This window comes from Triturus cristatus, chromosome 10 (assembly GCF_964204655.1).
Source record: "Triturus cristatus chromosome 10, aTriCri1.1, whole genome shotgun sequence".
NCBI lineage: Eukaryota > Metazoa > Chordata > Amphibia > Caudata > Salamandridae > Triturus > Triturus cristatus.
In genome coordinates, this window is record NC_140593.1 from 143177677 (window position 1) to 143192304 (window position 14628).

The following is a 14628-nucleotide window of genomic DNA, read 5'->3' on the forward strand; positions in this document are numbered from 1 at the left end:
TGTAGCCCGCTGAATGGGGTGCTGACAGTGAACAAAGGGATATCACTGACAAAAAGAAAGTAGGTGGCATAAATAGAGACAGAACAGAAGAGGGAGCCTAAGGATCAGATAAATATTCAATCCTTTTTAGAGGTTTAAGAAACTGAAAAACGCAGGTGATGATGTTGAAAAATATTCCAGGCCTGAGCAAGATGGCTGATGCTTTAAGTGACAAAGTAGACAACTTTGTGCAGCAGATAACTCACATATAGAGGAAAAAACTATCTCTGAAAGTTTCAAAGTTGCTTCTAGGGAAAAACGACCAGGGGTGGGTGAAATTGCAAATTTTTATTGGTGTAACTGTCATGAGAACTATAGACAGCATGTAATTTTGGTTTGGGTGGTCAGCTGCATGAAAATCGTGGCTCAAATTTACTATTATTTGGCGTAACACACAGCACAAAGGCAACTTGCTGTGCTGCGTCAGATGGAGAGCGCAGGAATGTGCCATATTTACTAATATATGGTGCATTCCTGCTCTCTCTCTCTGTGCTGGCGGACACAGTGCAGCCTATCGCCAATGCAGGCACGCTTGTGCCATGGTGCAAGGCTTCCTGCATTAGAGGTAGAACTGTTTTTATGCAGGAAGGGAAATCTTCGAGCACAGAAACAATCTTCAAAGGCATTTTCTTCTTTCTACATGTGCTACAAAATGCAGCGCATGTAGAAAGAGGAAATAACGAGGAAAAATAGACATATTTCTCCTTGCTATGCATTTCTTGGGAAGGCGTAGCATTTTGATGTGTTGTCAGGTTTACTAGTGTTAGAATATCTGGAGATGTCCCAAAATCCATGGGTGGGTGCATGAAAACACCCAGGCTTCACTCATCGAACACCTTCCCAATGCAGAGTATCACAGGGCAGCGACTTGTGCTGCCTTGAGTTACTCTGGATTTATTAGCCACACAGGGCCACACAAGGTGGCTTTGCGTGGCTTAGTAAATATCACTGAATCCCTTGTGCTGACTTGCATGACACAATGGCAAGACAAGGACTTCGTAAATCTGGGACTGCGTGTGAGTTGATTCATGCGGATCAACAGGTGGTCACCTGATTTATAACCCTAAGTATCACAAAGCCCGGATCAGCAGGCTGCTCCTAAATTATGACATTCAAGTCCACATGTGCGCAGAACTGAACCTACAACAAGTCAGATGTCACATCAAAACTTGGTTGTTTAAGAAGGCATATGGTGAACTTGTCTGGGCCTCTTCTTTTATGCTTAAGAAGCGTCTAGAAAAAGTTAGTATGATTGTGTTATATAAATAGAAATAGGCATTACTTTGTGTAGACAACTAGATAGCAGCTCAATGTACTGTCTACAAAGTTTCTAAAGTTATGCTGTGAACACTGTAGCGCCCTCCCCAGCCTGGTACTAGCCAATGACTATGCCACAATCGGAGTTTGGTATTACACATCTTTATTCGTATGTGTGTAACCATGAAATCAACACTCTGAGACCTGCATACACTTCAGAACGCTCTAACACTTACGTCACAGTTCTATGGAGTCCATCAGGAGCCAAAAAGATTCCGTCACTGCTAACTCATACGAAACTACAAAAAGTTGCTGGTGCAGATCCTGTGGCTGCTACATATACCTAGTTCTGCAATTCTTATGAGAAATATCTGCTTGAACCAAGCCTCACGCGAGCAAACATAACAAGAGCAGTGTGAGTGCATGTAAAACAAGAATCACAGAAATAAGGCAAAAAACCCGGATTCATGCCAGTCTGAATTTGATTAATTCAAAATTAACAACCTTGCATATGGGTAATCGTCTGCCATTTAACAACGAACCATTTGGAAACAGTCATACTTTCAAAGTAAGCTACTCACTCAATTAGTTAAAGTATGTGTTCTGCAGACATAATAATCCCCAATAAATTGCCTTAAGTATTTCTCATGGCACCAAAATATCCATGAAAGTAAAAACCTATAATTGAAGTCCATAACGTATGCCGCAGTCTAAAGATTGAAAAGGCCATGCCGCTGTCAACCAAACAAATGTTGATGTTCTCTTATTTTCCCAGAGTGCCTGGATTCTTCTGTTTAGATGAGATGCCAGAGGGTCACATGTAGTGGCTGCCTGCCATCCACTTGCACAAGTCTAGCAGAGATATATCAAAGAGCCCAGGAAGATTTGTGCACAGGAACTGAACTTTTAACTAAAAATTTGGGATTTGAAGTGCTTAACCTATGGTCAGCCGTAGCTTGTTTTTTTGCATATATCAAAGAGCCAATATGGCAGCTATGGCTAGTGGCAATGACCTCCTCCCATGATGTCAGCAAAAGCGGCATCACAAGAACTTTAACCCCAGTGACATCACAGAGGTGTACGTGGAGGTTCAACTGAACCTCCACGCCCAGACGTATCAGCATCCCTCCTCCACTCAGCACCCGCCTTGAGACCCTCACGGGTGAGTAGCTGAGCTTTACAAAGCCCTGATTGATTGATTGAGATCGTATCGAAATTATTTTGGAAGACAAAATGAGGATATTCCCAATTTAAGCTGTAATGCATTTCACTAGAGTGCAATGAAAGTACTTGAGTGAGAACATTTGTAGAGCCCTCAGCTGCCTAAGGGCGTCAGGGCGCTGTCAAGCATAGATATGCCCACTAGAGAAGTTAGTTGGCCTCAGAAAAGCCAGGTGTTTAGCTGAGGTTTAAAGCCCTCCGAATCACCAATTGAAATCTATTGCATCACTTTGGGGCTAAGGCAGAGAAAGAGCTGCCATCGGTTTGATTTCATCGTATTCTTGGTACTTTTATTAAAAGCTGGCTGGAGGATCTGAGAGGTCTAGTAGGTTGATGGGGAGTAATACTTTTCCTTAAGTATCCTCTGCTCTCTTGTGACATGTTCTTAAAGTCACCAGCAGGCATTTGAAGATGATGCGTTTACGTACTGGGAGACAGTGAAGGATATTTAGATGAGTGGTCACTGATTCCTGTCTTGATAGGTTCAGCAGGAGTCTATCCGCAGCATTCTGTACAACTTGAAGGCGCTGATTCAGGTATTTGGATAGAGAGAGTTTTCCAGCAAAATGTTAAAGATCTTTTTAAAACTTTTCTGCAGCAACAAACAGTATCCTGCCACTGCCTTTACTTGTGGCCAGATAGATCTTTGTCCATTTTTATGCCAACATTTTCACTATGTCCACTGGAGCAGGCAGGGGCCCAAGCTCTGAGAGCCATCAGGTGCTAGACCAGGTAGAAGGGAGACTTTAAAAAACAGTCTCTCTGTTTCATCTGAATTGAGTTTTAAACAGTTACTCTTTGTAGGAAATTTGGTTACTGGTAGGGGGGTTGAAACCCGACTCAAGCAGCGACCACAATTCCTTTCAGGGTGAAACACAAGCAAACCCCAAATTAACCTGTGCTTAACCCTCTGGTAACTTGGCACAAAGTGGTCATGATTAATTTAGAGGCAATGAATAACGTATTTATGCAGCATGCCAACAGTAATAAAGTGAAAACACAGCACAAGAAAAATCCCACACCAATTTAGAAAAACAAAGTAACATTTTATAAAATATTTGAGATCAAAATGAAAAAAATCCATTAATTAGAACCGGAGTCATGCAGTTTTAAAGATTTAAGTGAAAACAGTGTTTAGAAGCACAAAGTGCCAACTGTGGTTATCTGGTTGTGTCGGACTGGAGCAAAGTTCAGGCCAACCACGATGGAGTGCAGGCTTGATGCAGGGGCCAAATTAGGCCTGCTGAACTAGGGGGCTCATTACGCCATCGTAACGAGAAATACCCCCGCCATATTATGATGTCGGTGGCTATCGCGGTGGAGGCAAAGTCCATGCACCGCTTTTTTGCCAATCGGCAATCGTTCCGATTGCCGGCCGGGTGGAGCTGAGCCAGTAATATGGTGGCGATGCCTAGCAGGGACCGCCAGCCGTAGTATGATGTGGGTGGTTTACAGGTCTTTCCATGGCGGCGATGCTGTCATGGAAGGGCTGGTGGGGATTGGCTTTGGAGGCCCGTTGTGGGCCCCTGGGGGGGTGGGGTTCACTTGGGGGCACTTGGGGGTACCTGAGGAGACTGTGGCCTGCGACCGTTCAGCGTAGGGGATGAGTTGCGCTGCAGTGGTTCCGAAGTGGCTGCGATGAGTTGCGTTATGCCGCATCGGTTCTGATCACAGGCAGAGCAAGCCCATTTCCAAGGGTGCGGGACTGGGGTGGCACCACTTAGAGGGTAGGACCCACAGCAGGCAGAATCCCGTTGCCGGATTCAAGGTGGTTGGAGCCTTTTCTGTCCCTGACGCTCCGATCAGGAGGTCAGCAAACTGGCCCTTGGTGTTACTCTTGTGGTCCTGGGTTCAAGATGCAGGCCCAGTCCTTTCACTCAGGCAGCAGAGCAGCAGGGTAGCAGGGCACCAGAATAGCAGTCCCTGAAAAGCTGAGTCTTCCACAGGTCCAGAGGTGTATTGAAGAGTTGGGTCTGAGGTTTCATTTTTTTTACCTGGTGCCCATTTTGAAGTAGGAGTACGTTCTGGAGGTTTCAATTCTCAGTGGTGCTTGTAATTTCCTGCCTCCCTGATCTGGCCCCAGCATGTCTGGGGTCACAAAATACTAATGTCAACACCTTTTTGGGAGTACTCAGACAGAGCTTTTGTGATGTGCAAGTGTTATAGGTGACTGCTCCTAGAGATGGGTCTGGTGGCTCAGTGGACTAAAGCAACCACTGTAGGGGCCTGTGTTCAACCTCATGGTCACAGGTTCAAATCCCGGTTGGTCCACTCAGCCTTTCATCCATCTGAGGTTGATAAAATGAGTACCATTGAGTTGGGTAACAATAAACATCTGTTATTCATCGCCAGGACACCTGCGGGTAATCATGCGCTTTACAAATACACCTGTTATGTTATATTATGCTCCTCCCCCTCATCAAGTCAGAGATGGCCCATCCTGCCAACACCTATCTTCCCTTTGTCTCACTGCCTGGGAGTAATGCACAAAGACCAATTGCCTAGACTTTTGACCCAGGATTCAGGCTGCAGGGACCAAATGGTTAGGACAAGAAAATACCAATTTCTAAAAGTGCCATTTTCAGAATTATGATTTAAAATCAGACTTTACCATCAAAGAGGATTTTCACTTACAATTCTTTAGACACCAAAATTGATATTCCCATCTGCTCCCAATTTGAAGTTACTACTTATTAAATGTAATAAGGGAACCCAATGTTATCCAATGGGAGAGGTAGGTCGCACAGTAGTTAAAAATGAATCTAGGAGCTTTTTTCACTACCAGGGTGTAAAAATTAAAAATACACGTCCAACTTTTTAAATACACTGACCCTGCCCTCTGGACTTGTTTAAGGCCTACCCTTGGGTGACATATGTGTATTAAAAAGGGAGGCTTGTGTCTGGCAAGAGGTTTATTTTGCCAGGTTAAATGCAAGTTTGAAACTGCACACACTGACTAATGACAGGCCTGAGACATGTTTACAGGGCTACTGAAGTAGGGGCACAATAAAAGGTGCAGGCCCACTAGTGGCATTTAATTTACAGGCCCTCTGTACATGTAGTAACACTTTACTGTGACTTATAAGTAAATTAAATTGGGAGTAAGCAAATTTTACCATGTTTTAAGGACAGAGCACAAGCACTTTATACTGGCTAACAGTAGTAAAGTATGCTGAGTCCATAAGCCAGCTAAAACGAAGTCAGCAAAAGCAGGAGGCAGGAAGGCAAAGGGTTGAGGGAAACCATGCCAAAGATGTCAGGAGCAACACTCTTCATTCTGGGTTAGACAGGATCTAATCGCCTCCTGTAGCTCATAGTTTACATCCTTAAAAGAAAACATGAGGTGGGTGTCATCTGCATATCACCTTTAGGGCAAAGTGCTGTATGATGCCTGCCAGCAGAGCAGGGTAGACATTGAACAGCGTCAAGCTTAATCCTGAGCCCTGTGAGGCACCGTGTCTCAAAGGTTTAGGCACAGAGGAATAAGATGGAAAGTGGACAGTCTGAAATCAATATGACAAGAAAGATTATATCCAATGCCAGGCAGGACCGCAGATGCCACACTTAGTCAGTCTTTTCAAAAGAATGAAGTGAGGCACGGAGTCCAAGGCTGCCAAGAGATCAAGAATGCTCCTAATCTAGGCTCAATTTAATTTATTCTGTCACCTCAAGCAGAGCAGACTCATGGACACAACATTCCCAATTAGATTTTTTGCAAGTCACTGGGGAAAATGACCGAAAGTTATCTCATTTGTGGAAGTTATTGTTTTTCCTCTTTGAAGCTCTCATTCCCAATTTTTTGTTCCTTCATTTTAAGTCTCATTGCAAGAAAGTGCACATACTCCTAAAACATTGTTAACATGAGTAATAATAAATACGCAGACATACAACATTTGGGACACAGCGAACTAATGACTGCATATCATGTGTTTATACCCTTCCACTTGTGCCGGTTAAAACTGTGGATTGATAGATGGAATGATGAGAGTAAGGCAATTCAATGTTAGGAATAATTTAATAGTTTTGTAAATTACAAACAAGACATTCAGAAAACCCATCTCTATAGACAATTGCAATATTTCGGGAGAATACAGTGTTAATTTGTTGCTTGCAGCACAATAAACTGCATTTAATCTCATACAGTTTAATAGTCTTGTACTTCACCCTACAGTGCATAATAAACGTACAGTTTCTTAGAATTATGTTATGTTATATATATTTGTAATGTGCATTATCAAGCGCAAGGGTATCCTGTTGCCGAGGGTGTGTGTCTTGCCCTACCTATGGTTGGTAGGTTAATTGAAAAGCCAGGTCTTCAGCTTTTTGCAGAATTTAAGAAGAGTGGAAGAAGCTCTGATGAGGAGCGGAAGGCCGTTTGACACTTTACAAGAGAACGTCTACCCTTCTAATCTGGTTCTGTGTATGCATGGGTTGTGTGCGAGTAGGAGTCCTGTGGAGTAGAGGTGTCTGAGTGGTTTGTGGAAGGAGATACAACTGTTCAGTTAGGTGAGGCCTAAGTTGTGTAGTGCCTTTCATGTGTGTTTGATGAGTTGGAAATGATGAGCCTGCTTGCGTACCAGAAGCCAGTGGAGAGCCCTGAGGTGTGGGGTGATGTGAGTTATGTATGAGAGGTTGCAGTATCTGCCTAGTTGGTTGTTTTCTACCAAATAATGATTACACTGAACCCCACTTACCACTAGAAGGAACTGTGAATTGGAAACCAGGGGTCACTAGAAGAGTCTTATTGGGGTGGGGTTGAGGCTTTGCAAGCAGAAGCACAGTGATATATATCATATCTAGATACCCCTAATTAACGCCAATGGCTGCTCTCATCACAGGCCACAATAGAATTCTCAGGTAATATCAAAATGGAAGATTATGTTAGGATATTGCATCTGAGGAGAGAACCTGTCACTTTGTAAAGAGTGACTTTATTTTTATCAAGTTGGAAGCATTTATAGCACTGCATATGCTGAAGGTGCCGTCAAATCTGGCATTAGCGTTAACCAGGAGATGCACGTGCAGGTAAGAGCGGTGGGGCAGGGTGGGGGGCAGTCGACAGACGATGATGAGGGAAAAAAGAAAAGCCCTTACCTTGCGCTCACCGCATCGCAGAGTCATTGATGCGGCGTGTGCAAGGTAAGTGGTTTTCTTTTTCTTTTCCCCCTTGTTATCGTCTGTGGACTCCCCCCTACCCCACCCCACCAATTTTGCTTGCAAGGGCCGCTCCTGGCATTAACATGGTGATGGATGCCCTTTACTCAAACTTCCTTGACAATGGCAGCCTCTGCACTTTTTCGCTACCATAATGCTGTTAATATGGAATGAGCACACAAAAGATTTTCTTTCGTCTGTTGTAAATATTTTGTTTATTTTTACTTGCTTTCTAATCTTAATTTGCCATGTACGTGACATAAGATATATCTCAATTATACAAAAAACAACTGACAGACATCAATGCATGAAAAATATGACAGTTAGGTTGATTCTAAATTGGAAGGACCAGACCGATGAAATCCAGAAGCAAATTTAAAGTTATCCGCATGGTGCACAATAGCGCTTGAACAAGGGTCCAGACCACGATCAGAGGTGGTCCATACACAATACCCCAGAGATGGGCCTCAATTGAGCCAAAACCAAAATCACCTGTCTGAGATTAAAATACAGTGGCAGATCCTTGGGAGCACTTGGCACAATCTCTGAAGGATGTTCCAGTCATGAGGGTGCAGCCAACCTCTCTCAACTTCACAAAATCATTGACAACACAACCATCCACATTATCATACAATGAAAGGACTAGGCCTCAACACTCAGCAGTACAACAATGACTGTTATGTGCGACTAATATTAATAATCCCATCATACCATGAACATCTGCGCACAAAGCGCCACCACTGCATTTCCTTTCATCCGACTGCACAGAAAGTAAAATCACTAGAATACTGGCAAAACTGTCTTTAAAAGAAGAAGCCAAGCAAGAGGACTTAATTTCCCTTCATCCATCGGCACAGGAAGTGACATCACAGCATTCCCCTAAACCATCTGCACAGGAAGTGACATCACTGGAATTCTTCCCTAAACTCTTTTTAAAAGAAGAATCCAAAAATCAATACACTCAACAAGGTACACCATGTCACAAAACCACACACTTCAAAGGCTACACCTTCAGCCTTGTCTTCTCAACATCACCAACAATCCAATGCAAACCATCAATACCCTAGACTGGACCAACCACTTTGCCATTGCTATCTCCCTGCTCAGCCTACTACAAACAAACCAAGGTCAACACAAAAGAGAAATCAAAACATCAGATCCTTCAAAGACTTCTCCATAATCAACATTATCACTGAACTCACCTGCCACCCTACCAACTTCACTTCTGATGCTAACAGCCTGCTAAAGAACTACAACAATGTTTTGGAACACCATGTGAGCAGCCACGCCCCAATTACAATGCACAAGTTTAAGGCGAAAAACTTCAGCACCCTGGTACTATAAATACCTTGCTGACAATACACAATCCATCTGCAGACTGGAAAGAAAATGAAAGTAAAACAGAACTCTTGAAAATCTCTAGATACTGAAGTCCCCCTGTGCACCATGCAGACAGCTCATCACATTAGCAAAGTAAAGTACTTTACCAGCAATGGAGCCACAATCAGAAGTAACATGCTGCTCAAGACAATCAAGCATTGCATCAACCCCCTGCCAAACCCACCGTTTCCTCACTCCACGGAAAACTACAATGTCATTGACCTATTTTTCAATTAACAAAATGCAGAAGGTCTGGCAGCACATCAGTGACATCAAGCCAACTTTGAATGTTACACCCACCCCTTCCCATAGAATTTTGTCATCCTTCAAAACTCTGTCTCTCCCAGATCTCACTGACATACTCAACTCCCTCAAAACCATTTCTTATAAAGATGATGTCTTTTTGTTACCCTTCAACAAAGCTCTCTCTGGGAATCTCTCTTACCCCTAGATGCCTTTGTCAATGCCTCCCTCACTCATGGCATCTTCTAAGAAGCTCCCAGGACAGGTCAGATCCTCCCACTCCTAAAGAAACCTTATCTAGACTCTTATGACCTCGCCAACTACTGGCTCATCACTCACCTCTCATTTATTTGCAAGACCATTGAAAAGACAGTCTTTGTTCAACTCCAAAATTACATTAATGTTAACCATCTGCTGCACAACCTGCAGTTTGTGGCTTTAGATCACACTGCAGCACAGAAACCTCTACCTTAGATATTGTAGAAGATGCCCTCGTAACCATAGATGAAAATTACTCCTGATAATTCTGGACCTCTGATCTGCTTTTGACACAGTTTACCATCCCATCCTCATATGCACCCTGGAGTTTTAAATGGGATTCACTGGTTCTAATCCTACCTTTCCAACCGACATGTGTTTGTCTACATGGGCATCTTCAGGTTACAAAAGATGCCTGTCCCCTGTGGAGTCCCTCGTGATTCAATACAGTATTCTGGCATGTTCAATCATCCGATGGAGCTGCCTGGAGCCCAACTCCTGGATAATAACATCAAGACTCACCAATATGCTGATGATACAGGTGGCAGTCTGGAATCAGCTGCCTCTGGACTTGCGGGTGATGAGTGAGATGGCACTGTTCAAGAAGAAACTAAAAACCCTGCTCTTTGTGCACATCAAAGCCTTCTTTTTCATATTCCGATCTCATTGCTCGTGCCAGAACACTCCTTGGGAGTAGCTATTGCATGTTATAAATTTGTATCATATCATATCATACACATCTCTACGTGATAATATCCTCTGCTTTAGACATCCAAAGCATCAACCACTGCTTGCATATCCTCTAGACCTGGGCGTCCAGTGCCTACCTGAGGCCTTGAACCCAAATTTCCACAGAATGTAAGTCACTTGGAGTCACCCTGAATTCTAACTTCACCTTCAAGGAACACACTGACAGAAAACAAGGTGGCCAGGTATCGGCTGTTCCTTTTATAGAAACTCAAACTGTTTCTTCAGGAACGCAACTTCAGAACTGCAGTTCAAGCCCTTATACTCTTGCATGTGGATGGTAGTAATTCCCTACTACATGGCCTACCAGACTCCACACTAGCACCCCTTATGGACATCCCACAAGCTGCAGCACTTCTCATGCAGGGACTGGAGAAGTATGCTCACATTAACCCTGTACTAATGGAACTCCACTGGCTCCCCTTGTTGCCTGCACCATCTTCAAAACCAGCTGCATCATTTATAAATCCATCACGAACAGAATTCCCAATTATCCTGCAGACGAGTTCCCCATCTCTGCTGTTTCTTCGCACATCAACAGCCAGGACACCATCCAACTGCAGACTAAGATGTGTAGAAAAGAAAAGGCAAGGCAGCAGTTTTTTTCTATGTATGCATCCAGGATCTGGAACAACATTCCTGTATCTATCTGGACCACCTCAAAGCTGCTTTAATTTAGGAAGAGTTGTTGTCTCAACTATGTAAAAAAACACTATGCCACAATGCATTAACCTTCAGCAACCCTGCTTCCTCTCTTATTACTCATTGATGTTATGCTTGTCTTTGACCATGTACAGAGTTCCACTGCCTTTTAGCTAGGCTTGCGCTATAGAAAATGCATATACATACATAAATACATACAAATATACATACACACATAATAACATCACATACCTTTTTTTCCTTACACCCTCCTATGCTCCGACTCCTAACAACCAGCCACCCAGAATATTAGTACAATTGCCTTTTACTTAATACAAACTACTGGAAAACATCTAATATACATAGGGGCCCACCTAAATGCTCACCTATCAAAAACGGTAATAAATAAATGAATATATCTATTAAATCAGAAATATCAAATCTGATGGCAGGTTGGGATGGGCCAATCTCTAGTTAAGCATTGCAACCAGGCTCCTAGAGAAAGATGTAACCAAAAGCAAATTAAAAAAACAGGTGTCCATTCCCCAGCCCGCTTTGAATTTACTTACTGTGAATTGTATTTGGCATCCACCCATTATGTAGTCTAAGAAAGAATGCATCTTGTGGATCTGTCAACAAATAAAAAAAGAAATCATAGGTAAAGATCCGCTAGAATGACTTGTCAATGAATATTAGCTACAGTCAGAGTTTGCTTGAAGACATTGGGTGGAGAAGAGTAAATAAGCAATTAAGGTAAGGTGAAAAAATACAGATAGAAAGAAGGGGCAGAATAACAAGAACAGAATATATGTTGTTTGTTGGAATTTGTTACAACAACATGTTATGCATTTTTTCTGAAAGTAGTTTTCTGCTCTGGACAAGCTTTCAGAGATGAGCAAAGGGATTTTTTTTTTATTATAATCCATTTTTATTTGCCTGTGCAGTCTACTGACTGCGCAGGCTATTTACCAGGCCTTAGAGAAATTTTAACTATGTTAAAATGTTGCCCAGGCCTAGTAATTTCAAGTTACTCTTGTGATGGAAAAGTATACGATTACACTCGCTCGCATAATTTAGAGTAATTTGGGGCATGACGGCCTACTACAGGAGCACAGGAACAGAGCGCGAGCGGCTGCTGTTCATGTTCTGTTGCATTTAGAACTATTTTCTTATCACAAAATGGATCCTCGGGTCCATTTTTGACATGAGGATTTATTTTACAGTAAGAAAATAGGGCTAGTGCACTTAATTCTTCTTCATCTTGTGTCATTTTACTGTAATGTTGCGTAATTGTGCTACACCAAATAACTCTAGTTACTCTGACCCCTACTATTTACAAGAATTCCTCCTGTCACCTTTTGTGTGTTTGATGTAACATCCTAAGAAGCCAGGTGTATGCCGGACCATGGGTCCTTGCTCACTGTGTCACAAGTTACAGCAATTTTCTACATCAAAAATATTCCGTACTTTGTTGTTCCGTTTCATACACAAAAGGTGGAAATGGCACATTAAGTCACACTTTCTGCACCACAGTTATTACAAATGTTCAGGTTTCACAGTCTATCAAATTTGAGATGAAGGTTTACAGATTTTTCAATCAAACAATATTATTTAAATTTTTTGTTACATGTGTGCTGAAGAGTGTAAGCACATTTTGGCCCTCCTTACGATGTCGGAGGGGGCAGATGTAACACCGTTGCAAGGAAGGAACCGCCCAACCATAGGTCGGCAGCTCCAACACCCTAATTAGGATGCAACCCACAGAAATATAAATTTTTCAATGGGAGTTTGTGCAGTGGCCAGAAAACTCCTGCAGCACATGCTCCCATTGAAAAATTGAAGTTTGCAAACATCCCTGCCCCTTGTGGCAGGCTCATGGGGCAGCGATGTTGAGGTGGGCACCTTAGGCGCCCTCCAGGCCCTTATGCGGAGTGCCAGGGGGGCCAGCTACGTCCCCCCAAAGTCAGTTTCCAACAGCCAATCCATGTCAAAGGGATTCTGTTCCTGTTCCGACGGGAAGAGGAGCAGAATGCCCTTGCTGTTTTCCATCCGACCGCCGTAATCAAAATACGGGGGTTGGAGGGAAACCTCAGGATGTCAGGCAGAGAGCCTCCGTCCGCTGGTCGGGGACTCTCCATCCGACATCCAAATCGAGCCCTTAATATTTACATCATTTTTAACATTATATTATATGACCATTTTGGAAAATATTTATAAATAATATGCTTTCTGAAGCAAAGATCCCAACCCTTACTTTGAAGGTTAAAAAGTGTGGAATTTACGCTCAGAAATCTCAAATACTGCTTCACATAATCAAGAGTTTTGGCATTTTGCAACAGTACATTCTGTTGTGGGTGGATATCCAATGGTCCTAATTTTAAGAAAGGTGTAGGGAAATGGGTAATATTCACAATGTAGAGGAAAATGGGCAAAAAGGAATCTTGTGCATTGTTCATCTACAGATAATAGAAACAAGGACAGAAGATGCTCAAACAGGTATTTGAAAAGAAACACATGAAGCTGGCAGACTTTTAAGATTCCATGCCAGACACTAATTTAGTAGGGCAATTGCACCCTCAGAATGTTCAATATCGTTGGGTGCCCAAATACTGCACCATTCCTAGTATTGGACCTTGGAGTGAGTGATAACCCCACAGTTGCCAGAGTTTTCCATGTTCCAAGTTGCACAAACCACCTATTTGAGCACTTTGTCTGCTCAATTTGTATCACGTTTTCCCTGGTGAAGACCACACTGGCAGACAGCCCCAGATGGTGAAGCGAGTTCCAACTTATAATCCTTATTTGGCAAAACTGGAGATTCCACCTGAATCAGAACTAGCGCCTGAGAAACAAAGAGGGCCAATGTATCAAACAGGCAACATGTTTCGGCTGCACTCTCACTTTCTCTGCTCTGCATCCAGTTTTTCCAGTAGGCGCGTGTCTTTATAGATGCCATTTCTGCTGCCAATCGAGTAACTCCTGTGTATTTGATGGAACATCTTGAAGCACTGGATAAGTTCATGAACTCTCCTTCCTAGCTGTCTTAAAATGTTCCTTTTAATGCAACGTTGGGCCATAATTTGTTTACATTTTGTTTTAAAGAAGGTCTTTTGTTCACTGTTTCACTGCATTTATTTTACTGCTTCATTACTATTGTTCTTTTATATAATAGCCATCACTGGCTAACTGTTCGCTGTTGTTTTGTATTCCTTCCTTTCCTATTTATTTGATCTACGCATATATAACTTTCATGTTCACCTCTATGTAAAGCGCTCTGATACCTCTGGGTCTAGCCAGCGCTATATAAAACTCTACAAATAAATAAATAGTGTCCTTCAATGGCCCTGATTATGAGTTGGGAAAATGCTATGTAATCTCTGCGCAGTGCCCAGAATTCAGGGTCGAGTGGTACTTACTGAACTCAGTAATAACCGAGTGTGTTAAATATACCTCACCCTTCACTAATTCCAGCAGGTCAAACCTGCTGGAGTTTAACAGGGGAAAAAGGTATGGTGTATTCACTCTACATTGCAGATTTTGCCTATAAGTGTCATAATCCGCAAGTTAGTCCAAAGAGGTCATAGTAGATGCTGTTTATCACACCTGATAAATTCCAAACCCTGGGGAGTCGTGTTTTATTGGATGTAACAAATAGCACCCACTCCTGCAGCACCGCCCAACCATAGT

General features: G+C 42.7%; 1 protein-coding gene across 2 annotated transcripts in view; it reads right to left on the minus strand.

Annotated features, from left to right (window-relative positions):
- CPNE4 (copine 4) overlaps positions 1-14628 on the minus strand; it is a 1366646-nt gene that overhangs the window by 263562 nt on the left and 1088456 nt on the right. For both annotated transcript variants that reach the window (XM_085630665.1, XM_085630664.1), the window contains exon 10: positions 11511-11570. In XM_085630665.1, the coding sequence (XP_085486791.1) occupies positions 11511-11570 (60 nt within the window). The remainder of the gene's footprint in view (positions 1-11510; positions 11571-14628) is intronic.